At 54.6% G+C, this 24,860-nt stretch overlaps 5 protein-coding genes across 5 annotated transcripts; 3 read left to right on the top strand and 2 right to left on the bottom strand.

Moving 5' to 3' along the window:
- Window positions 1-289: 289 nt before the first annotated feature.
- Window positions 290-5,251, bottom strand: G647_07301 (uncharacterized protein; the record flags this gene model as incomplete). The annotated part of the gene is made up of 1 exon (XM_008731617.1): window positions 290-5,251. One exon carries the CDS (start codon window positions 5,249-5,251, stop codon window positions 290-292), a length of 4,962 nt encoding a protein of 1,653 aa, XP_008729839.1.
- A 689-nt stretch (window positions 5,252-5,940) lies between these two features.
- G647_07300 (uncharacterized protein) lies at window positions 5,941-9,063 on the top strand (the record flags this gene model as incomplete). The annotated part of the gene is made up of 1 exon (XM_008731616.1): window positions 5,941-9,063. One exon carries the CDS (start codon window positions 5,941-5,943, stop codon window positions 9,061-9,063), a length of 3,123 nt encoding a protein of 1,040 aa, XP_008729838.1.
- Window positions 9,064-10,012: 949 nt separating this feature from the next.
- Window positions 10,013-13,974, bottom strand: G647_07299 (uncharacterized protein; the record flags this gene model as incomplete). Its single annotated transcript, XM_008731615.1, has 2 exons — window positions 10,013-12,200; window positions 12,263-13,974. The coding sequence occupies 2 exons, from the start codon at window positions 13,972-13,974 to the stop codon at window positions 10,013-10,015; spliced, it is 3,900 nt and encodes a 1,299-aa protein (XP_008729837.1).
- A 1,093-nt stretch (window positions 13,975-15,067) lies between these two features.
- G647_07298 (uncharacterized protein) lies at window positions 15,068-18,538 on the top strand (the record flags this gene model as incomplete). Its single annotated transcript, XM_008731614.1, has 1 exon — window positions 15,068-18,538. The coding sequence occupies one exon, from the start codon at window positions 15,068-15,070 to the stop codon at window positions 18,536-18,538; it is 3,471 nt and encodes a 1,156-aa protein (XP_008729836.1).
- A 442-nt stretch (window positions 18,539-18,980) lies between these two features.
- G647_07297 (uncharacterized protein) lies at window positions 18,981-24,791 on the top strand (the record flags this gene model as incomplete). The annotated part of the gene is made up of 1 exon (XM_008731613.1): window positions 18,981-24,791. One exon carries the CDS (start codon window positions 18,981-18,983, stop codon window positions 24,789-24,791), a length of 5,811 nt encoding a protein of 1,936 aa, XP_008729835.1.
- Between the last annotated feature and the right edge of the window lie 69 nt (window positions 24,792-24,860).

The raw sequence follows: 24,860 nt of genomic DNA, 5'->3' as shown, positions 1-24,860 counted from the left end.
ACAGCTTCCCGGGACGATGAGGACGACAAGATCATGTCCCTCTGGGGAACGAGGTTCCGCGAAATGCCACTCGTATGCACGGTTGCGAAGGGATCCCATCATGAAGCACATCGTCGGAACTATATATATGCGAGTTCCAAAGCAGTGCACAGTACCATGCAGGATGCCCAGGTGATCAATTCAATGCTCTGGTCTACAGTACTTTATATCAACTATAGATACGCCCCCACCGCTTCTGCTCAGCGGAGAGCTTGTCCTCTCCTCCTGTCCCTACCTCCCTACCACCCGGTCAATGGAAGACATATACGTTGCCCCCCTGGTCTACACTGACTACACATCCGTATGGCTTCCTCAACATGACCACATCCGTGATGGCATCCAAATGTGTCCGGAGCAACTGCTGCTGCGCCGCACTGATAATGGTATTCCTCGGTGGTTTCATTGCCTGCGGAGTGGACGGCGTGGAGGAGCCGCTCGCATTTGCAGTTGCATTCGTTGTGGCATGAGGATTCGGAGTCCCGCTGGACATCTGCGTAGGAGTATCTGCTCTTCGCTTAGGCGTGGGTCGACTACTGTTGCTGGGGGCTTCCTCGGCAATGTTGAGTTTCTCTTGAACAAGCGTGATTTGGGCGCCTGCGCTGAGGCTCAGTGGGTGAGAGACCTCGTATTTGTATTTGGCCTTGACGCTGAGGCTCGTGGCTGCGGCTTCCTCAGAGTCATGGAGTTGCGGTCCAGACACGATGAAGCTGTTCTCCGGTCGACCAATGTCCCAATACCGAAGAGCGCGGTCGGCCCCGCCAGTGAAGAGAATGGCGTGCTTGTTCGGGCTGTCGGCATGAGAGCTTGCCGTATAGTCGGTGGCGATGTACATGGCGAGAATGGGCAGTACTGCCGCTGCGGTTGGAGTGGACACAGGGATCTTTTTCTTCGTGGGCGAGCCATCGGCTGTGTCACCGGGGTCGTGCAATCGTGGTTCGGTCAAAGTGGTGTCCTCTGAAACTTGCCTAGCGAAGCGAGCTAGAATCCTCTCGCTGTTCTCTTCATCCGGCGACCATGCTTCGTATGGGCGGGACTTCCCACTCCTCGGACTGAAAGTACTGGGCCGCATCACCTCCCGACAGACCATCTTCTCGACATCCCAGACGCTGATTTCTCCGCCAGCACTGACCATGACCCATCTCCCGTGACCTTTGGTTGGATGGATCAGGATTCGGTCAATTCTCGAGTCTGTCTGAATGCCGAAACTGCGCAGATGCAGCTTGAATCTGAGGTCCCAAAGATCCAGAATGCCCTGGTTCGTTCCCAGAAGCAACCAATGGTGTTTCCGATCCACACAGAACGTGGTTGGGGTGCCGTGATGGACTGGATTATTCATACTGTGGATGGTTTCCATGTTCTTCAGATCGATGGCGAGAATGCGCCCTTTGTTGGTCGCAGAGAGCAGGATGGACTGCGAGCTTGGTGTACGGTAGTGGTAAAGCCACACCGCATACTCTCGAATTGACTCATGGCTGCCGTCCACGGTATAGTTGTCAGGGATGGTGTAGTCTCGAACGAGACTTGGCTTCCCATAGCGAGAAGTCTCCCCACCCTCAACGCTTCGATAGTCGACTCTCACAGCGTGAATACTGCCATCGTCTGCACCACTGAGGAATGTATGAGTTCCTTCTACAAAGCAGAGACTCTTGGCCTTGACCCCGTCCGCACGGCGGTGGGTATACCGAGACCGTGAGGTGACGTTCTTCTCCAATCTGATGGTGTCCCAAATCTTGCACGTTCCATCATCTGACGCTGTTACGAAGAATGCATGATCAGGCGCAGCACATACCCGGTTGATGGCGGCCGTATGTTCTGAAAACTGGGTTAGCAGCTGTCCTGAAGGTCTCCATGGTTCCATGCGGAACTTTTCTTCTTGCTGAGCAGCCCTTGAAGTGGTTTGCTGCAAGATGTCTGTAGCTCTCCTGATGGGTGTTCTGGTCTCGGCGAAAGGTCGATTGCCGCCAAAGTCCATTTGGTCGATCGGGAAGTTTTCCAGGAAGTGATTGTCCAGAAGACGGAGGACGTTTGCGTCACTGCCCTGGTAGGAATGATTGGGTTCGAAAAGGGGCGTTCGAGTACCACTCTGTGGCCGGGGCGAAATCGATCTTGATTTTGCAGCTGCGTTAGCCGTCACAGACAAAGCTGATGGCCCTGCCGTACTGCGACGGTGCAACGCCCCATCTACCTCGACTCTGCCAAACGCGTTCTCGGGCAGGGTGGATATTTCCGCCTCTGCTTTGGTTGAATCGGCGCGATTCATCAGGTTCAAGCCGCTGTTTCGATGTCTCAGTTCGAGGGGTGTGTTGCGCCGCAGGGATAGTTTATCTCCACTCAGAGGTGTCCCACTGGAGACACTTGGTCTGGAAGATACACTTGCAGTCTCAATCGCTATCGCGGGGCCTGCCGTAGCGCGGACACCTGAAGGCTTCTGACTTTGAATATCCATCGGTTGTGTCGATGGCGTAGCTGTGCCACTGGACTGCTGCGTAGGTGATATGCGTCGTAACATATGATCATCTATGCTCGTTGAGGCGTCGAGGAGTGCGTCCGCAAGACTGTGTCGCTCATCCCGGCGTGACATCTGCTGAGCTCGCCTGGGCCCACCTGTGCTCTCTCTGAGCGGCTGGCGCGAGTCGAAGAAGACGTTCTGAGGTGTGACCTCGATTTGGTTGAGAGCGATGATATTATTAAGCATGCGATGTCGCTGATCGGCATCTTCTGACGGTTTATGCCTGGAGACTTTGAGTATATACTCCCGGAGTGCTAGGAGTTTGATTTCGTCGTCTGCTGTCATACCAAGATTCCGAAGACTTTCCAGAGAGATCTGATCATCCTTGTCTTTCTGCGACGGCGGTATCCTGGTCAACAGTCGCTTCGTAAGTGCTGATGGGTTTTGCGGCGTCGTAGGATCCGATAATGTCAATGCAGCGTCACGACTTGCCGCCGTCCAGAACAGGCTGGTTGCTTTCCTCGCCGCCCAATTAATGGCCGAGTCAAACACGATCTTGGGCAGAGGTCGCTTCAGATTGTCCAGTACGCGCTCTTCTGTCAGGGCAGATATTGACCCTTTCAAAAATGGCTGTAGGATAGGCAGGATGATGCAGTACTGATCAGCTGCTGGGATATACTTGGCTGAGAGCACAATGAATTGGACAGCGCTCTCCCGTACCCAAATGCTTGGGTGAATCGAAAACCTGGCCGCGATGCTGACCAGTTCCCAGGTCGTGCTCTTCTGCAAAAGGCCCAAGGCAGCCATCCGAGCCAGTGACCGAAAGACTTTCTCAACCACAAAGCTCTCTGGATCCGTCAAAGACCCAACCATCACGGGCAAGATGAATTTCTCCAGGCTCGTAGCTCCTACATAGGAGGCAATCCCCACGAGCGCCTCGAAGAAAGAACATCTCAGAATCCAGTCCTTGTCGTTGAGGTAAGTGTTCAGATGCGTTAAGATGACGTCGCTGGATTGTTGGCTACCGAAAAAGATGCATAGGCGAGATATCGACCCCAGTAAGGCTCGTCTTACCGAAGGTTCAGGGTCTGTGATCAAGGCGACTGTTGAGTCCTCAAAATGTGGAAGAAACTCGCGTCTGCTGTAGTCATAGAGAGCCTGATACGATTGTTGGGGAGGCAGTTCATCTTCCCGTAGAGAAGGGAGCCGCCCGTCAGCACGGATAGCATGAACCATGTCAAGGACCCTTTCAGCTGACAATGCCAGGGAAGCCAGACACGATGCATATGCTGACCGTACCAGGATACTTTGTTCACCAGAATGACCAGCCGCTAGACTCTTCAACCTCGGGAGAATGTATTCAGGAAAGATGTACGCATTGATCGGGGAGACGACTTCAACCATCTCGAAGACCGAGGTCATGGCATAGATTGCCGCCGCACGAACCACATCCGACGGGTCACTCAGCAACCCAACAATATAAGGCAGTATCCGGTCCAGCTTGGCTTCATCTGGGAGACGTTCGGCAAAAGCAACCAACAGATCGCATGCCTTCAGACGTGCCGATGCCTTTGCAGTGTTTCTGAGGCTGGCAACCACAAGCGTGAGAAACAACAAGCTTCCATCGTAGAGGCTGGGGTCTGCGTCTGTAGTTTTCACCTTGTTGTTGGCCCTCATCGTCAAAGGGGATTTCGAGGATGACATAGAGTTGCTTGGACCATAGCCGAGAAAAAAGGAGATCTTGTCGAAATCATAGTAGACTCGCTCAATCTTATCATCGAACTCGTTGAGGCTATCAAGAGTCAGCTCCACAGGTTTCAAGGCTGTCGCCGACCGCGTGAGGTCAAGCATGTATTGATGCAGAAAGCTGTAAAAGTACTCGGGAAAGATCTTCGAGCGGTAAAACGACAGGTGCTGCTCTGCACTGTATCGCTTCTCGGGATCCAACGCGATCATGTTGAGGATCATCGCTCGAACTTCTGGATCATCGATCTTGCTGAGATGAGTGTGCTCGGGGTTGTAGTCTCCGGCGCGGTATTTGAACAGTTGACTCAAGGAGAAGATGGGACCCTCGAGGAATATCTCGGCGATGACACAGCCGACACTGAAGATGTCCATGGCCCAGTTCAATTCTCCCTGTTCATCCGGCATCTCGGTCGACGTAAATCGCTCCGGAGCAATATAACACGTCCGTCGACTCGACGTATCAAAGTAGAAGGAGAAGTCGGCCGGGTTGTCTTCTGGCAAGTTCGTAGGCTTGAAGGAGGAGGAGAAGTCAGTCAGATAGAGCCAGTTCCAGGAGGTGACGAGCAAGTTTTCCGTCTTGATGTCGCCGTGGTAGACATTGCGAGCTTGGCAGTCGCGCACGGCACACAGAAGCTGAAAGGCCAACCATTTCTTTTCGATGTCCTCCAGGAAAGGTCTGGTGCTCATTCGATCGTATACCGAGCTGAACATGTACTGGCGGACGAGGAAGCCTCCACTCGGGACTTCGACAATCCGCTGGTAGCCCAGGGCATTCGGAATCTCAGCAAGGATATTTCTCTCCTCGGTGATCTGGCGAACATATTCGTGGACCCGGAAGGACGAGTAGGGCTTCATGACCGCCTTGACAAATACGAAGCCATGCTGACTGCGCGCCCGGACGCTTTTCATGAAACGGGCGGAGGCCAGCGTCTTCTCGTGCACCAGGTCGGCCAGCTCAGGCACATCGATGCTTGCCGAGGCAGCCGACAGCGTGGTCATGGAATACCCCTGGCCCATTTTGGCGGTCTGGAGGTTGTGAAGAATCTGCACGCGGCGGCCACGGAGGCATGTCTCCTGTAATTAGGGCATGGGTGAACGCGTAGCAACCATGGCGTTTGCTCCTTCACAGAGTTCCGCGCATACTGCCGCCGGGTTCGCAGGAGTACGAGGACGTTCACGTATGATGGACGCGTCCAATGAAGCACAGCGAGATCCTCGATCTATTGCGGTACACAGGATGCAAGAGATACAGGGTGGAGTTGTCTCCTGCGTCTACTGCACGTCGCACCCAACAGGCAGGCTCCAAGTCAGCAACTGGTCACGTGACGGCCATCATCGGCGCCCTTGTTATACGCGGATTGGATGCAGTTTGTCGTCATACACAACCGAAGCAAATGTGAATCAGTTGTTCGTTCTTTCTGTGACAAGAGATGCCCAACCAAGGCTCTGGCGGTTGCAGGTTGTGTTTGCCGTTCCGCTCGCTCAGAAACTTCACGCCTTCACTCTGCCCTGACTCTGCTTTCACTGTGCTCTCACCGACTCTTCGCTATCCTTCCTCATCCTCACCTTCGAGGCCCACGTCATCATCGGATTCTCGAACTGCCGGCGTCCTCACCGATCGACCCTGACTTGAGCTCTGGCTGTGCAAGATGCGGGTGTTGGCTTGCAGAAGATCAACCCACCGATCGACGCGGTGATCATCCAACATGTCGGACCATGGCAGCAACGAGTCGAGACGATCCTCGTCGCAGACCTCGCACAATTCCGCCGACCAGAAGAAGCAGCTGAAGACCATTCGTGGGCAACCTAAACGCCATGGCTCCAAGCATTCCTCACGGTCCATCGACGAAGACGATCCTGCCCTGACCTCCTTTCCGTCCTTCTCGCCCGAGCTGGAGACGAAGTCGGCCAAAAGCATTGCGCAAGAGGCTCTGCGCCAACCACTTCGAACAATCTCGCAAAAGGCAAGGGATCGGAAGGCTACACTAGCTGGCTTGACAAATGCTTCCCCCTCGTTAAACAATCAAAATGCCTTGTTTGATGACTCTCCGCGGTCGTCTTTGGATATCCCGGGTTCTCTACATCTGGCGAGCGACGAGCACATAGAAAGACTGATTGCCAGAACAGGGGCCGTCAAGCTGGTTCGACAATATGCTGCAGATCTGGCCCAGAGAGACGCTGAGATATCCACTCTACGGATCAGAGCGGACCACAGAGAGAGGGAGTTGAAGCGGATCCTGCGAGAGACCAATGTGCCGACTGCAGAGGTCGAGAAGCGGCTGCTACGGTTGGAACAGGGAGAAAGTGACCCGAGCCTCGGGGCATCATCCATACCTGTGGATCGCACTCCTCCCTCGCTGGATGGCATGATGACAGAAGCAATGGCCGACGATATCGTGGTCAGCAGCCCTCTGGACAGCACCTTTGCTCCAGTTCCTGGTACCGACCCTCGAGCTGCAGCCGGGGCTCTACAAGCGGAGCTTGAAGCCAATCGCAGTAGAGCTGGGTCAATGGCATCTTCTCTGGCAAGGGCAAGTCGCACCCCGAGCCGAGCAAACAGCAGCCTCAGCGAAAGCAGCCAGGACATGGAGGCAACACTGCGGCCTCGGGTCTCAAGCTCCAATGTCAGCAAGGGCTCAGCTCTTCAGGCCATCTTTCAGCCTCCTTCAAACTCGTCCAGCTACTTCATTGGCGGGAAAACGCTCAACAAGAAGCCGAAAGCGGCTGACGAGGCTAGTGTACGATCCAACCAGTCCAACCGCTCTTTCGCATCCTGGACTCAGATCTTCAGTGGTAAGACCCAGACCGGTCGATCTAGGGCATCGTCACTGGGCCAGGGTCAAAACACGACGGCTGAGCCGGAGACGGCGCTTTCGAAGACAAGAACTAACACTGCGCTAACGACGAATAAATCTTCGGCCTCCCTGCCTTCCACGGGCACAGTCAAGGGGCGCCCTCCACCAAAACGCGTACCTACTGCCAGTCGACTCACCCCTAGCCCAAGCCATACCCGGAAAGAGTCGAATGCAAGCAGCCTGCCTCCCACCGTTGAGCTGGACTCTATGATTGAGAGCTCGCAATTGCCGCCGACCATGACGAACCATAGCGTTGAAGCCACGGGACTGCTGACAGATCGATTCGGCTTCATTTACGATCAGAAGCGGCGGAAGAGGCAGAGCCTGCCAGTTCGTGCGCATAGACGGAACAAGCTGAGTGCCAATGAAACCATAGCCAGCTTCAGATCAGGGGAAAGTCCCCAGTCTGGCGAGGTCTTGATTGACAGACCAGCGACTCCTGCTTCGATCGACGATGAAACGCCGAAGAAATCATGGCAAGATTATCTCAAGGTTCCTGCAGCTCTGTCCTCTGGGCGGCCGAAGGAATTACTCTCGCATACACCCTCTGCTGGCGCTGTTGTCACGGTGAGTACCGCCGATGCGACGGGGACTCTGACTCCACCACAACGAAGTCGGGAGGCTTCCATTTCTATCTCTGCCACCTCGAAGAAGGCGCTTCCAAGTAGCAGCGTGGTCATGGAGCCGCAGTCTTCTGCAGTCACCGCTACGTCGACAGATTTTACCCTCGAATCCGAGTCCGAGAATCTGGCCGATTCTACTTCGGCAAAATTACTCCTTGAACAGCTCACGGAGCTGTATGACGCACTGCAATCCGAGAGGGCTGCACGGTGGAACGATTTTCTGCGGCGAGTCAGAGCAGAGAGGGCCAACAATCCAGACCGTGCCACCAACAACACCCCCGAGGCCGACCTGCTGGAAGGCGAATTGATCGGAATTGCAACCCTGGGGCGTTCTGCCAAGACGAAAGCCAAGTACATGCACTTCAGATCATTGGTCCTCGGTGGTATCCCTGTCTCACTGCGACCAAAGATCTGGGCGGAATGCTCTGGCGCCAGTGCTCTACGAATTCCAGGCTATTATGAAGATCTTGTGGCACGGTCGAGAGAAGGCACCGATATCGATCCTGACATTGCCAGTCAGATCAAGGCTGACGTGCATCGCACGTTGACGGATAACGTCTTCTTTCGACACGGGCCTGGCGTGCAAAGACTGGAGGAGTTGTTGAGGGCATACTCTTTGCACAATCCGCGCATTGGCTACTGTCAAGGCATGAACCTCATTACCGCCTCACTTCTGCTCATCTGCGCCACCGCCGAGGATTGCTTTTGGCTGCTGGTTGCCATCATTGACGTGATTTTGCCCAGCCAATACTTCAGTTCGACGTTGCTGGTCGCTCGTGCCGATCAAGTGGTCCTTCGTCACTACGTCGCAGAGGTATTACCAAAGCTGAGTGCCAAACTCGATGAGTTGGGCGTGGAATTGGAAGCTTGCACATTCCACTGGTTTTTGTCCCTCTACACCGGTGTGTTGACTGGTGGTGAAGCTCTTTACCGAGTTTGGGATGTAATTCTCTGCCTGAATAGCTCGGATGCGTCACCCTATGCGCTGACTCAATCCAAGCCCACCCTCGGGGTGGACCTGCCCTCGCTCAACTTGAGTACGCCGTCAACGCCCGTTACTCCAGCGCATCCCCCACCAGAACCCGCCGATGGCAGTGCTTCTGACGAGCACGACGGGACGAGTTCACCCTTTCTCTTCCAACTCGCCCTTGCGTTGCTCAAGCTCAACGAGAATGCAATCCTGGCACTAGACTCGGCGGCACAGGTGTACACGTACATCAACCACAACATGACCAACCACGCTATTAGCATTGACGCGCTGGTCCAGGCGAGCGAGGGCCTGAGGACGAAGATTGTGAGGAAAGAGGTGCTCGAGAAGAGGAAGGAAGCCATGGCCGAGTTAGGTGGCTGAGGGAAACCCGAGGCAATCACGACGAACAGAAAACACTAGGCGGACGCGAAGAGACCAAACAGACAGATGCAGCTAGACGGCTGCCTCTCGGTGAGAAGACATGAAGCAGAACTGAGATTTGGGAAGAGTCGAAATCTAGGGTTGGAGCTCGGAGCCGGGATCAGGATATGTACACCCTCCAGCAAAGCTGATGGCGCTGATGTGGCCAGTCGAGTCCAAACGGCCTCCAACAGAGCATCGATTAGATGGGCCCTTTGCTGTTTCTGCGTCGAGAAGAACAATCAGCACGGAAAAAGGCGGCACGAGTTCCCTTTGTCATTCCTCGGGACAGGAGCATTACACATCAGGAGACTACATGCACTCTGCATTTTCTTATATGATACCCCTACTGTCTGGTCTAAATTGAAGAAAAGAGCGCGAGAGACTGAGTATGAAGATGAAAATGAAAATGAACATGAAAATGGACTGAACCTTTTTCCTTCGATCTGCCTGCTGCCAAGTAGACTCTATCCTCTCATGCTAGAATGTGTTATGTGATGTGATGTATGTGAAAGTGTGATGTGTTGATCAAGGAAGATACATTCTGCTATGCTGCTATGCTGCTCTATGTTGATGCTATGCTGATGCTATGTCCGAAGCTTCCTCAAAGGTGTTTGAAAGAATCTCCAAGCTTCTCGGGTAGAGCAGAGTAAAAGCAGAGTGAAGTAGAAGAGAGATTCGCATCCCGCCAGCCCGCTCCATGCTGGTCTGTATGGCGCTCGTATGCAGTAAAAATCTGAGGCAACTCTGGTAATCTGACATAAACATGTCGGTAGCTCTAGCTCATATCGAAGGCGTTGAGAGTCGCCGTATAAAAAAGCCCGGCGTCGCAGTCTCCAAGTAATGTCCGTGCAGCGTCGCTGCAAGCTCATCAACTCATCAACTCATCAATCTTAGTCTCGCTCGCATTTTAGAACGGGCGTGGGGGCAACCTCGTCGCGGGGTTCTCGTTCTGATCGTCTTCGCCGTCCTCGCCGTCTTCCTCCACGAGGATGAACTCGTTCTGACCGTCCTCTTTCAGTTCGCCGAACAGGCCGAGCAACTGCTGGATTGTCGCTCTCTTGCCGAGAATTTCCGGGCCGATGACGCTCTGCACCTCGACGTCCTTGCGATCCTGCATCTTGATCAAGTCCTGGTCAATACTGTCCTTGACCACGAAGCGGAGGACGTCGACGACTTGATCCTGGCCAAGGCGGAAGGCGCGGCAGTACGCCTGGGCTTCGATCGCCGAGTTGAACCACAAGTCCAGAATAATGACCTTGGAAGCCATTGTGAGGTTGAGCCCGACGCCGCCGGCCTTGAGAGAGCAAATCATGATGAAGACGTCGGGGTTATGCTCGAAATTCCTAATCGCCTTTTCGCGCGCCTCGATGCTCATTTTGCCGTTGAACTTGACGTGGCCCCACCCTTCAGCGACGCATACTTGACTGAACAGACGGCCGAGGTCCAGGAATTGGGTGTACACGATGATCTTCTGCCCGGGGTGTGTCTCGCGCCAATTGAGAATGGCAGCCTTGGTGGCGGCTAGTTTTGCGGAAGGAAGCGACCCGCCACCTTCTTCAATCCAGTCTTGATACTCTTCGTCTTCATCTTCAGCAGCGTCGTCGATAGTGCTACTGCGACGAGCACGGGCGTTTCTTCCGATGGCGGCATTCTCGGCCCGTTTTAACTGCTTGGCCATCTTTCTTTTCTTCTTCATTACCCTTGGCAGCACCGCGGCGCTGCCGAAGCCCAGTTCGGCAAGACCGCTGCAGGCAGTTGTTTCCTCAAAGTAGCTTTGGCATTCGAGGCAGGCCGTCTTTTCCTCCCCTCGCAGTTTGCGCTCTTCGTGCAGCGCCATCATGCATTCTTGGCAGTAGACGTGGAAGCATGACGTGCAGACGGGGTTATCAGGAGGGGAACGGCACTTTGCGCACGTTGAGCGAAGGTGCAACTCGGCCCAAGTGTCCGAGTCGGACAACTTGCGGAGGAATTTGCGGAACTTGAAAAAAAGACCGTAGCTGGACCCGGTCGCCATATCATTCTCGTCCTGGATCTCCGGCGTTGTCGCTGGAGTAAGTGTAAGGACCTGAGACTGCGATGTCTGGAGAGTGTTCTCGTCTTTCGCAAGCATTTTTCGGAGCGTTTTGATCATGTTCCGCTCGCCGGAGTCGTCACTAGCTTGAACCTCGCTGGCTGTGAGGCGCCAGAGGGTTTCAACGTCCGCAGCCGTGAACATATCTTTAAGCACATCTTGGATAAGTAGGATATGGGAACAGAGCATCCGCAAGCGAAGCAACATGCTCAGAATGTTGCCATAGTTGGGGACCAAGGACCCAGACGTCGAGTAGGCGTTAATTTGCTGGATGTACCTCGATTTCACCATGTTGTAGATCTTCCGCTCCACTGGATTGAACTCGACTAGAACCGTTTTGTGCGTGATCTCTGGCAGTTTAACAATGGGGGCACCGAAGAGAGTGTTCACGTGGGTCCTTCTCAGCATGATAGCCCGCAGGATATTTTGGATTCTGCCCATCTGGACCGGCTCTCGGCTACTTGTGCGGTTATTAGCGTAGTTGTGGCAAAAGGTCTGGTAGGTCCCAGTGTGTGGGACCTTGAGAAAGGCGAAGTAGGGATAGAGCTCCTCAATAAAGTTGAGAATCGGAGTCCCCGTGATACACCACTTAAAGTTGCCAGTGAGAGCGCGGACCGCGATCGACGTCTTGGAGGCATGGTTCTTGATGTGATGAGCTTCGTCAAGTACGATGCGATGGAACTTGATACGGTGAAGCGGACCAACATTGTCGTGATAGTACTTCCTCCACCACTCGTTCTTCTTCTCTTCCGAGGCTAGGTGCTTAGGTGGTTTGCACAGGGGATAGCTCTTCTGGACCTCACCATAAGTCGTCAGAATGACATCGTATTCCATCAGGTCGGCCACGACGTTGTTGCTCTGTAAACGAGAGCCTGAGTGATAACGTAGGATTCGACCAAGGCTATTGCCCTCCACATGCGTGTCCATCTCCTGCATCCATTGGTTGAGTAAAGTAGGCGGAGCGATGATCAATGTCGTCTTGATGGCACTTCCAGGCTCGGCTCTACCGTCGATCATATTGGCGCTGTGGTAAGTTAAGTTAGCAAAGACAGACGTTCGTCAGGCGCAGCTGACAATAAAACTCACATCATCTGGATTGTCTTTCCGAAACCCATCTCGTCACACACCATACCCCCTTTAGGCTTCGACTCGCCATTCTCTCGTTCTCGTAAGAAGGCAGCACCAAGCAGCTGGTGATGGTATAGGGAGGATACCATGCCTTTGAGTACCCAACCCCCTTGGCCATCGGATCTAACCGCACCCCTACCTCTGAATTTTACCGTAGCTTCTATGATGGCCGCTCGATCATTCGTGGCAAGACCTCGCTCAGCTGATGGTAAACTCGCGATAAGTTCTTGAAGCGCCTTTACCTTGTTGGTAGCTGTAAAGGTGGGCATGTCGGGTAAGAAGGCATTCGCCTGGGCAGCCTTTATAATGTTGGTTTGACCTAAACTTGCGATGTTGGATAGGTTCGGTCGCCGTTGCCGGCCCTGCTTTCGAGCCGGCGGCTTAATACCACTGGCCTTGTTCCTTGGGTTTCTCTTCCGCGGCTGACGATCTTCACTTGATGCTCTTGCCTTTCTCTTAGGCTTACGACCCTTCCCAAAGCCAGCATGGATGCCAGCGGATATGGCATCGTCCATGTCTTTCTTGGAAAGACGATTTCGTGTCTTAGGCGCGGCTCTCTTCTTTTGCGGTGGTTCTAGTGGTTGAGGGTCTTCGGGAACAAAGAGAGAGTCTTCCTCCTGATAGTTGGGTGGTAGGCTATCCTCCACCACTATCTGGCTCCTCTCGATGTCGCGGAGGCGACGGTGTTCTGCAATCTCCTCTGTATTGAATCGAATATCATCTTCTTGAGTATTTGTCCCTTCAGCCTTCTTCGTCTCGTACTCCCTCTTACGCTTCTCGAAGGCGGTGGCGGCTGATTGGTTAGCCGCTACCGTATCTTTGTGTAGTGTAGTGTTCCAGTCAAAAATATCCCCGTTATCGTCGATCAGATCGCCTAATGGCTCTGCATGCTCTCCCGCGATCGAATCGGTGGGGTTCTGAGGGGAGGCAATGTCGATATAGGCTCCGGTAGTATAGTCTAGAGTCATGGCCGCCAGAATCTCGCTATCCTTGGCAAGGTCCGCCTTGTTCTGGTTGTATTGTATGAGAGCATCGAAACCGCTCATGTCTATTTCCGCACTAGGAGACGGGTCAAAGATTGGTAATGGTTCGAACTCCATGTCCCCGTGGGAGTCAGTAACGTTGCTGTTGAGATGCGGCTTATTAATGTGGACGCCATCTCCTTGTCCCGGGTTGTTGAGTTGAGCAGTGGTGTCGGGTTGTATGGATGTAAATTCCATGGAGTCATGAGCAAGCTGATCAAGCGTAGAACTGTTAGTTCTGAGGCTTTTCTCAGGGGTGGCAATATCGACTGTCTCATCTGGGGAATAGCCGCGAGATGTCGGAGAGCTCGTTTTCCCATCGCTGATCTGGACGGACTTTGGTCTGGCCAGCTGATTACCTGGCTGTATTGCTGCACTGTCAATCGCATCACAAGACTCCGCAGCTGTATTGTCGCTCGGCCTCTGCTGGTGCTCGAGAAGGCCTGCATCAGGTCGCTCGACATCGGCCTCAGCCATGGTTGACCCGATATCGGGGATGTTGATAACTCCCTCACGTACTTCTTGCTTGATTACAGGCTCACCTGGCGGAAGAATTTCGACGTCGCAGACTGAGCCGTCAACTGAGTCGCCAGTGAGGTCAACGTAGTCGCAGTGCGGATTGATTGCAGCGAGGGCTAGCGAATCCATCGCACTTTGCCCGATGTCGCACAGCTTGCGATGTGAATTTTTGCGTTGAGGACGGTGAGAGAAGAATGATTCGCTCAAAGGCAAAGACAGAATACTTTGAAAAAGGAAAGACCTACCAGGCAGTGCACTTTCCTGGCATCGAATGTTCGTAAAGTGATAATGAAAGGTAGCAACATCCAGTTTGTCGTCGACAGGAACATGAAGACCGAGCGAGGTTGAGAGTGAATCTAAAGTAAGAAGGTGAGATGCGAGGAGGTGGGATTGAAGTGATGAAGAGGAAGAGGTGATGGTGTACAGTGAAGCGGAAGTGAGAAGCATTGCTGCTCGACGGCCGCTTGGGACACACAACGCACCACAGCGCAACGCAATACAACGCATGGGCTTGTTTAGCACGGCGTCTCCCAGCATGTCAACGAATGCATTACCTTCGAAGACCAGCGGGTGCTTCAGCGCCAACCATGAAGGTTGTGAGTTTCTTGCTGTAGATCTCCGTCAGCCGGAGCTTCCACAAAACCTTACCTGATCCAACTTTTGGACGAGACCATGATATCGCGAAGCAAGCACCCCTTTCACGAGAACGCCTTGCCCATGCCTAAGTCGCAAGCACATGGGCGCCGGTCCTTCGAACGACATGTCGCAGATTGACTTGGTTGTTCGTGGTGGTTGTGCTGCGATGAGGTTTGATCGGAGTTGGAGCACCTCGTGCGGTTCCCGGAGCCGACCCCGATGTGGTTAGCGGCTAGTGGCTTGTTTTCTTCACCGTAATTTTGGATTTTGGAGATGACGCTCCGCTCCGTCCACGTCCGTCGCCCGTCCTTCTCCAAAGCGAACCGCGGGATGCGACAGCAAGAGTCAGAGCAAGTCAGACCACTACAGCAGTGAGGCGTGACCTTACTGCTTCTTCTCTTCTGGTTCACTGCTCTAAGGGCAGCAACAGCCAGATCATTCACAACATGTCTCGACGTCTGCGCCAAAATAGCCCTGTTCGCAACGCTCTCCCTACCTCGACCCTCGCGAGATCCTGCCGGCCAACGGCGCCTTGACTTCTTTGAAGATTCGACGGTGGTCCTGGTGGCAGTGGTAGTCAGTTGAGATGCTGGGGAGGTTGATTCAAGGGTATGCCAGAGGCAGCCAGCTCGAAAGTGCGACAGATGAGACACATACACGCACCCTTCTGTGGCCGGAAGTCCATCTTGAGGGACGGTCGAATTCAGCTTCGCCGCCTACCACCCCCTTTGGCTCTCCTACAGTCCGCATCTCGCCCTTCGATGACCGTGCTGGCTTGGAATGGAATGAGACAAGAGATTTGAGACTCATTGTGGCGCAGGATGCTTTCGGCACAAATGACCGTCCTCTGCTGCTGTTCGACACTCACCCGGTCGACGCTAGAGACTCGAGCACTGCTCAGAGGACGGGCAATCTGTCTCAGCCTGCTGGACAAGCGGCTCGTGCAGGTCCTGGCACTCCCGTAATGGGGCAATTCAGGAACAGGAGCTCAACCATCTCGGGAGGGCCGGCATCCTGGACGCGCACCAACAAAGAGTCGGAAACCACGGACCATCTCAGCAATATCCTCGACTGCATGTTTGGTGTAAGCAGTGCAGCAAAATCCGGATCCAGCACCAAATTGCACTTCCTCCCAGGTGACCGGAGCCCGTTGAGCGACCTAAGTCCGCGCACGCCTACATCCAATGCTCCGGCCACGGCACCTTCTCGTACCCCTCTGGTGAGAGCAAAAACGGCTATAAATGCTGAGAATACCCATACTTCAACATCCAGTGTAAAGGTACCAGATCCTGAAACGCGGGATGCCATCTTAGTTACTCGTATGTTTCCCGTTGCCCTCCCCGAGGCGCAGGACGATATAAGGCACCATAGGGGGTCCTCTGCTGGGCAAAGCAGCTCACCTAGTCCGATGTCAAGCAAGAAGGGTGAGCAGGCCGACTCCCCGATACAGGCTAAGAAACCAAAGCTGGTGGAGAAGAAGACACCAGTATTTGCGATGGGCCTGCTTTTCTATCTACCTCGCCCTGGGGATGTGCGCCCTAGTACTTCTTCGGCACGCCCCCCGTCAAGGGCCTCATTTACAGCGTCATCGACTCCTAACTCTCAAGCGTCTGGGTCTTTCTCGTCATGGACATTCCTGAATGCTATCCCGGAGCATTTGTGGACCGATGAGGGATCGAGCTACCTGACCGACAAGGGCATGGAAATCGTGGTCCGAAACTGGGACGTTATACTAAGGAGCCTCGCTGTAATCGAGGCACTGGCGCACGACAAGATCAGCGGGCTTCTTCAGGAGGTCGACTTTGCCTTGATAAGCTCTGCTGCCAAAGCGCCCAAGGGCCCCTATGAACAACGTACAAACCAGCGCAATATCTATCTTCGGACATCAAACCAGTTGAGCCAGTTTACAGATCTTCAACGCGCTGCCAAGCACACCTTGTGGCGTATCTCTTATGCCTTGCGCATTCCACGTGTGCTGACTGGTTTGGGTCTTGATAATGGCGGTCATTGGCTGGATGAAGCTCGCTATCTCGTACGGCTTTGTGGGACTAGGCAGCAGAATTTCTTCCTCTTCAACCTCTTGACGGCGTTCCTGGGCAGCCACACAGAATGGCTGGAGAGGTTAGGGCCCGACCGGTATCGCAAACAGTTTCGTGCGTTGCACAAAGGAAAAGCTCCACACAGCAGTCTTGCATCTCGGACCGTCATCATCTGCGATAATCGCTCCACGGCGCGCCGTATAATCTTTTTACTTGCTTCATTTCTGCCACGCAATGCGCTCGCCAAGCAAGGAAGCGACTTCTTTTCGCCGCTCCTCACGCCCGACATCAGCTCCTCGTCACCAGCAAATAGAGGGCTCCATGAAGGTTCCTTGCGTCGCCATGCTCACAACAAGTCCCGCGACGGGCCTGTCTCGTTCCCTCGTCGTGATATCTCCGGGCTCTCCACCAGCGACTCATCCTCCGAAAGTGTTAGCGCCATCTCTCGAGCAATTCGCAGTCATACTCGTCTGCCCGTCTCGCGCAGCGAAATCGAGCCCGGCTCCAGCAGACAGACCTCGGTGTTCGCGCCGGTCGACGGGCAAGGGCAAGCTCACAAAACAAATGCCACCAGTTCCACAGCGACTTCTGGGTTGGGAACTCCGGTTCCACACTTTGCGACAAAGACTGACAGTTACTTCCCTGAGACCGTTATTGTCGATGGCGACACAACTGTTGCGGAGGCGGATCTTGCAAGAATACTCCGACGAGATAGCACTAGTCACGCCCGCTCCAGACCGCCGAGCATCAATTGGGGATCGTTGGTCAGCAATGTCTCTGGACTTTGGAGCAAAAGACAAGATTCTACGGGTCTATCAAGTGAGATTTCCAGCACAACAGCCACGGGGAGTTTGAGCGAACGCCGCAGGCTTGCGCCGAGATCAGTACCCATCCAGGGGAGACTGCCCAGCCAACTGGAAGCCATGGTTGACGAAGCCACTCGTCTGCGACAGGAGACAACGGATCATGGAATGGCGCACACAGCGGGTCGTCATCCCTCCATCGATCCGAGTGAGGTACGCCCTCCACAGCTGACGGTCGACGACAAAGACGGTGTCATCGACGTGGACCTGAACCTTCCAGGGTTCATCAGCTGGAATGATGGGAAATCTCCTTCGTCGTCACTGCAACACCATTCTCCCTCCTTCGCAAGCACGGACGAAGGTGGGTCGTCGTACAGCTCCCGCTCGTTCGGCGTCGAAGCCGCGGGCTCAAATCCTACCAAAGTCGCAGGCTATCTAAAGCGGTACCACGAGGATTTCGTTCTCCAAGGCGTCAAAGCTTACCCGGAGCTCCAAGCTGAAGTAGAGCAGAGCATGTCGAGAGAAGAGGCCCTCACGGACGTGTGCTGTATCCCACTGTCAGAACAACAGAGCAAGGAACGATGGTCTCATGTTTGTACGACTCTACTCGCAGATTTCCGCACTTTCACGATTCAACGCCTGACCTTGAAACGCATGATGCATAGGGAGGATTTGACCGATGAGCCGGCAGTTAGCGGGGCTGATCCAAACGCAGAAGGGATCTCTGGTTCAGCGGCTTCGTCAAGACGCCAGTCACGTGCCAAAATTATGACTGTCGAGCGGTTCGAACATGAGAAAGTCATGGACTTTGACACAACGCTCACAGACGCGATCGAACGTGTCCTGAATGAGACCGAGGCGGTGAGGCAAAAGCCGGTTGCAACATCCAGGACACATTCGCGTACTGCGTCTGCTGCTACGACTACTTCTGCCAGATCCATGCCACTGGCTATTTCTGGTTCTGGGAAAACCCGGGCTTGGCATCCTGCATCTACAACGGCACAGTCAGGCTGCCGGCAAGCCGTTGTTGGAGCGTTGGAGGAAGTGGTAAAAAGTGTAAATGATGATTTGGCCAGACATCATCGCCGCCGTGGTGCCGATGGCCAGGTCACCCTCGATGGGAATGCGGTGGAGCAAGAAATGAAGCAGGACAATGTCTTGCGCGAAGGAGTGAAGAAGTGGCTCCTCAACGTCGAAACGAGGAGCGTATGGTGAGAAGGAAGAAGGGGCGCCTGGGACACGCACCGCGGACCCGGGCTGTACATATGACGACTGACGAACCCCCTTCTGTATGTGGCCACTGTGCCGACACCGATGATACCCTTTAGAGCAGATATGTGTTAGTAGTAGAAATGCTTTGGACGCAGGCGAATGAAGCAGAATCTTGAACCGTGCCGTGAGCCGTTTGCTGTGTCTGTGACCCGAGAGCCTCGATATCCATCGGGCTTTCCAACGGGGATGCGTTGGAAGGGACGGACACCCAGCGCAACTGCCATCAAAGGCCCATGGACCCCGCCAGTCATTGCACGTCACGTGGTTGCGTGTTTGGCTTGGCGTGTGGCTCGACGACTTGGTTCATCTTCGTCTCGAGCTCAGCATCAACAACCCTTCGACATTTTCCGTCACGGCCGACCATGAGATCGAGACGCGCCCCTCCATGGAACAGAAGACGGCACATCGGAGAACCAGTAGCGGCTCGACCTTGCGGGCATCGCTGAGCGCTCAGTCGGCACCACCACCTCCACCGTCAGTTCGCGCTTCTCTCTGGATCCACGATGACAACTTCTCTCCGGAGGATGTCCTCATCAACGAATCCGTTGTGGGAGACTTGGCTATCCGCGAAGGCAGCCTGATCAGAATATACCCGGCTCCAGAGACGTCCGATGTCCGTGACTTCCAATCGCCAGACGGGGAGCAAGGCGATTCGAGGCGCAATACCGGACCTCTGACGGACGGCGATGGCGTCCCTGGCTGGAAGGATCACTACCTCTGCATAGCCAAATTCGCGCCTGCTGAGTTCAAGGCGAAGCAAGCTAATTTGCAGGTCTCTATCAAGGGTCACATTGCGACGGCTTTTGGCTTCCGGCCACGGTCCCATGTCCGCATAGTCCCCGCTTCTTTCGAGGACTGCACAGCATCTCATGTTGAATTCAGTTTCAGGGACACCTACCTCGCCAGGTCGGACATGTGGCGGTTGGTCGGGCAGGAGTTGGCTGGGAGAACAGTCTATGCCGGGCAGAGGATCACCTACATGGGCACGATCAAACTTACAGTCAAAGCGATCCATGTGCATCATCACAGGGTTTCGACGGCGTTCTTCGCGGGCACCACAATCCCCATCTTCCGCAGTGAAGCTGCACGCTATGTGCTCTTCATCCAAATGTCAAGCGAAATGTGGGACTTCGATTCCGAGGGCGACGGAGAGATCATGTTCAACAAGGTTATCAACGGCTTCCTACCAGACCTCTTCAAGCGGTGGACGGATCTCGAAGTACGACACCTTGTCAGCATTGTACTCTTTGGGCGCCTGGAGTACGACAAGGTCGACCTCGCGCGGAACAAGGACAGGAGACTCGAAGTGGCGCCGGCATCTGGCGCGCCGAACATGACGGCTCGGCAGTACCAGGACTTCTATCGCGTCGTCGTCACGGATATGGCTAGTGCGCAATGGACCACAATTCTGGATGAGCTGAAGAAAGACTTTCGTGTGTTTCTGAGAGACATCTCCCTACACACATCTAACCACGATGACATTATCGAGGACGATACCAAGGCTCGCCCGGTACGCATTGCTGGAAGACCAAGTACCGCCATGAAAGGGAACATCCTAGAAGCCATCAATATTGCCAGTACTCAATTCGCCCACGACTTTGAGGATCGAGACCTGATCCGCACCGGGGTCTCCATTGTGGTCGTCACCGCTGGCACGGGAGTGTTCGAAGTCAACCGAGATTTGCTCAACCTGACATCGCAAAACTTGACGAACAATGGAGTTGGCATTGACATTGTTTGCTTGTCCAGGATGCCACTGCACTCTGTGCCTCTGTTCAAGTATCGCTCATCCGGAGCCGAAGAACCACTTCTGTCTTCACTGTTTGAAGATGCCGGCAGTCAGGATCGCCACTACTCATCTAGCACCAGCTTCTTTGACTCTGTCCAGCCCAGGAAACTGTCACCGGCAGTCTCATCCACGGCCACGAACAGCACCCGATTTTTTGCGAGCTTTATGTCAGGACGGAATAATGATGGGCTTCAGGGGTGGAGCTACGGCATACCTCAGTGGATTGATCTCTCGTACTGGTCGGCCGACATCGAGCCCCTGGAGGTCAAAGTAGTAGAAGGTCCAAGCAAGATTACGGGACCGGCGTCGGGGCGTAAGAAGGGTCCTTTTGTCCCTCGAGTCAGGATGTATGAGATTCAGATGATGGGTCTCATGGAACTGGGCATGGCGGATATGAGCATACCGTACATGACAGAGACCCAGGGTGCGGCTGCTGGGCGGGTCAAACGCAGGACCTCAAAACGCCAACGTACGAGCGGGAGTCGCAGTTTGTCGCACTCTCCCACTCTATCGCGCAAGAGTCGTCTCAGTGCTGAGCCGAGGCGCCCGGCTCCGGGACTGCTCTCCTCCCATGCCAAAGCATTTGGGAGCGTATTTGACCGGATGGACGAATACGACTCGGCATTATTTCAGACGCAGCTCAACTCGGAAGCCGCTTCGAAAGCACCCAAGGCACAGGGTCGTGCCTCAGCGGTTATCGGTACGGCGCCGCCCAACTCTTCAGAGAAGTCTCAACCAGATACTAAAGCACCCAAATCCGGGTCAGGACTGACGAAGGTACTCACGAATAAGTCTCTGAACTCGCCTTTTCGACCGCAGCTGCCCTCTCTCGTCTCGGCAGATGCTTCGAGCTCCAGCATGACGATCAAGAAGACGCCCGAGGCTGCAAAGGTCAATCGCACCCTGAACTATGCGTTACGGGGTTTGGCTCCTCCTATCCGTGCTGTTGCTAGTACCGAAGTCAATATTACCAATGCTCAGGCACAACCGCCTTTCGGTAACCCAGGGCATTCACGACCGACCGTGGCTACAACAGCCGCCAGCATCCGCTCTGTCTCCACTAACAGTGTGCTCACTGAGAAGAACAATGTAAGCCCTGCGGCTTCGCAGAGATCTCCTCGTTTCCAGGGTCGTCTGGATAACGCTCCATCAAAGCCGATCTCGATCAACACCCCGTTGCGTAAGGTGCGCGCTGATGGACTCGGCGAGTCCCAAGGGTCGGATTCTACGGCACGGCGGCTTAATGATCACATCGCCGTCGCCCAAGCCGACGCCGGGTCCAAGCACGAATCCGACAGTGACTCATCAGTCTCTACAGAGAGCGACATTTCAGATAGCTCAGACGGTGTGGATACAGCCGATAGCCAGCTCGGGATGTCAGTGGCCAGCTCTGTGCCCAAGAGTGCGCTCCCCTTCGTCCGCAATGTGAATGCGTCGAATCCGTTGAAAAGGCATCCTGAAAGAGAGACACTCTATGGCAGGTGGCAGCATCTATATCCTCGCAAGCCTCGTGCCGCAACCGTCAAATGGAGGTCTTTGTGTACACCTGCTTCAGTTCCACTGACGACAGAAGACTTCCCAACCAGGGACGAGCTTGAAATGGACTTTGATTCTGCGACCTACGAGCTGACTCTGACCCACTCAAACGAGCTGCTCGAGGAACCTGAGTCTCGTGATATTCTCCTCCGTGAAATGCTGGCTCTGAGATTTGCACACGGTTACCAACTAGTCGTCGGTCCTGCATTGCTCGAGGCCGTGGGGCCGGGTACGTGCGACAGCTCTTCTTTCTTCACACCTAACCTGGTAAGGCCCGATGGGTCGTTCATTGTCATGTCGATGGGCAACACGATACAGAAGATATCGCTCCAGCAAAATGATCGTCTCCAGGTGACCAAGTATCTCCGGAGACAACCAGCAGTCAAACCTTCGGCTCCGCAACACATCAGCTATTACCCCAACATCCGGACCATCCTCTCTGGGGCGTACAAGCTTCGAGACATGCAGTTTAGTGGCTTCTCCGAGCAATATCCATGGGAGGCAGCTGACAAGTATCTCGAAAATCTGCAGAGGCAGCCCGATGTGGATGTGCAAGCTCTTCGTTTCTGGCGTGCTCGGTTCGTGCTCATCCCTGTAGCTCCGCCGGCAAACTCTTGGAGGCCCGCATCTTCCGAGCCTGAGGAAAGCGAAGAAGAAATCCATCTGCGTGGCATCCGGGCGTTGACCCAAATGTGGCAGAGAGCTCGATATGTCCCGCTGGACGAGCGAAGACCAGCGCACAACCGCCTCAGCACCATGAAAAGGAAGGATCGGAAGCCTTTAAGAATCAATCTTGAGACCCTCAATCCATCCGAGCTGGTGGCCACCGAGCTCGACAAGCTTGTTGCGGCCGAGGAAGCCGGAGAGAGCCAGAATACCCAGCTGCTACCGGAAGCGGAACAGTTTGACCGAGATTCGTTCGCCCTACCCAAACTAGCTCAGGCACTACAAGGCGAGAATGGCATCGAGATCAAGACGAGAAGGTGGCACTGGCGACTCCATTACAGCTGCTTCATGGGCGAAGATCTCACCAATTGGCTCGTGCACAACTTCAGGGATATTGACACCCGAGAAGAGGCTGTAGAGCTCGGCAATGAGCTCATGAAGGAGAACCTCTTCGAGCACGTCAACAGCAAGCACAACTTCAAGGACGGGAACTATTTCTACTCCATCAAACCGGAATATCGAACGCAGCGACCAGATGCGAGACAATCATGGTTTCCCGCAAGCCGTCGCTCAGAGCGATCGATTCCCCCTACCCCAGCGATTGAGCAGCCTAATCGTGAATTTCTGGGTGGCAGATCCCGTTCAGGCTCCAATCTGGCGGTCCACGGGCAAGCTGCCTCGGAGCTCGCAAAGACACTCGCAGACAAGAAGAAGCGGACTGTCACGTTGAGCAAGATGATCCGTATCGACGTAGACACGCGGAAACGGTCCAACAAGCCGGAGATTGTCAACCTGCACTACGACAGAATCCACAATCCCGAGAATTGTTATCATCTCGAGCTCTCCTGGCTAAATACCACGTCCAAGTTGGTCGACGATGCCATTGTCGGCTGGACGACCCAGGCGGAGAAATACGGCCTCAAGCTGGTTGAAGTGCCTATTGCAGAAGCTTTCAAGGTTCCAGAGCATGAACCCTTCCGTGCTGCCTACCGGGTCAAGCTTGCACTCGATCCACCTCGCCGCAGTGCAGCCACCTCGATGTACTTCACGGCCGTGGCATTCGGACCCCAGGCACCTCTTAAGGAGGACGTCCATTTCTACCAGAAAGCCCTGCTGAAGCGCTTCAACTTCGTGCTCGATCTCGAAGCACCGTCCGAATTTCCCGAGAACGTCGAGATCAAGTACTCTTGGGGCGATCTGGACTATCGATACACGCAGTTCGTGCATCGGTCTGGCGTGTGTCTCGCTCAAATCACTGATGAGGGAGACTTTCTCCTCCTTGCGAACAGGCTATACAACTCACGGCAGGCCTCGGCAAAGGAAACGTCCAAATTCGACACCAGCAAGAAGGACAATCTGACACCCAACACATCCAGCTCGATGCTCATGCGACCCCAAACTCTCACGTCGACGTATTCCGCACCTCCACCGAGCATGCAAGCGTCGGGCATCATCGGCCTGAACGTCCAATCGCCACGTACAGGGCCGTACGCATCACCGCTCATCCGACCGCTGAAATCGACGCCGATCCCGCCAACCATGCTCGACACGCGCACCTCCTCATCACTCGACACCGCCACCGGCACCGGCAACGGCACCAACCCCTCGAGCACTTCTAGCCTCATCGGCCCGACCATGAACAACAACCACCACCACCACCACCACCACCACCAGTACCAACCCATCCCAAACACCCACGTCGCCATCCCCCAGACCCCCAAAATCACAGCCGACGTGCTCGGCACGCGCCGCGCCCTCATCGCCTCGGGCCTCACCCACTACGTCACGCCGGAGCAAATCAAAGACGACATCGAGTCCTTCTGCCAGGACGTCGCCCAGCTCGACGACTTCTACAAGGAAGTCACAGCCATGTTGTTGCCCGCGCCCCAGGCCAGTCTGCGTGACGGGGCGGCGGCGGCGGCATCTTCATCGTCGCCTCACATGGGCGCGTCGATGTCCTCTATCACCACCACAAACGGCAATGGCAGTGGCAATGGCAATGGGAAGGAAGTGAGGGTCCGCACAGGCAAGACGAGCTCCAGTCTGCTCATGCCGCTTCGAGAGCCCGTCACGGTGTCCGAGGGTATGGGCATAGGCATGGACGTTGAGACCATCCCGGAGTTTAAATTGCCCGGTCCAAAGTACGGTCCTGTGAGGAAACAACAGGCTGACGCTGGAGGTGGTGTGCCCGCGGGACAGGGGTGATTGATAGACGGTGGGTGACATGCATGCAGCCATGCGTGCAGCGATGAATGAATGGCTGACGGTACGACG

This window comes from Cladophialophora carrionii (assembly GCF_000365165.1).
Source record: "Cladophialophora carrionii CBS 160.54 unplaced genomic scaffold supercont1.6, whole genome shotgun sequence".
NCBI lineage: Eukaryota > Fungi > Ascomycota > Eurotiomycetes > Chaetothyriales > Herpotrichiellaceae > Cladophialophora > Cladophialophora carrionii.
Note: the sequence above shows the minus strand (reverse complement) of the source record. Positions and strands in the feature narration are given on the sequence as shown.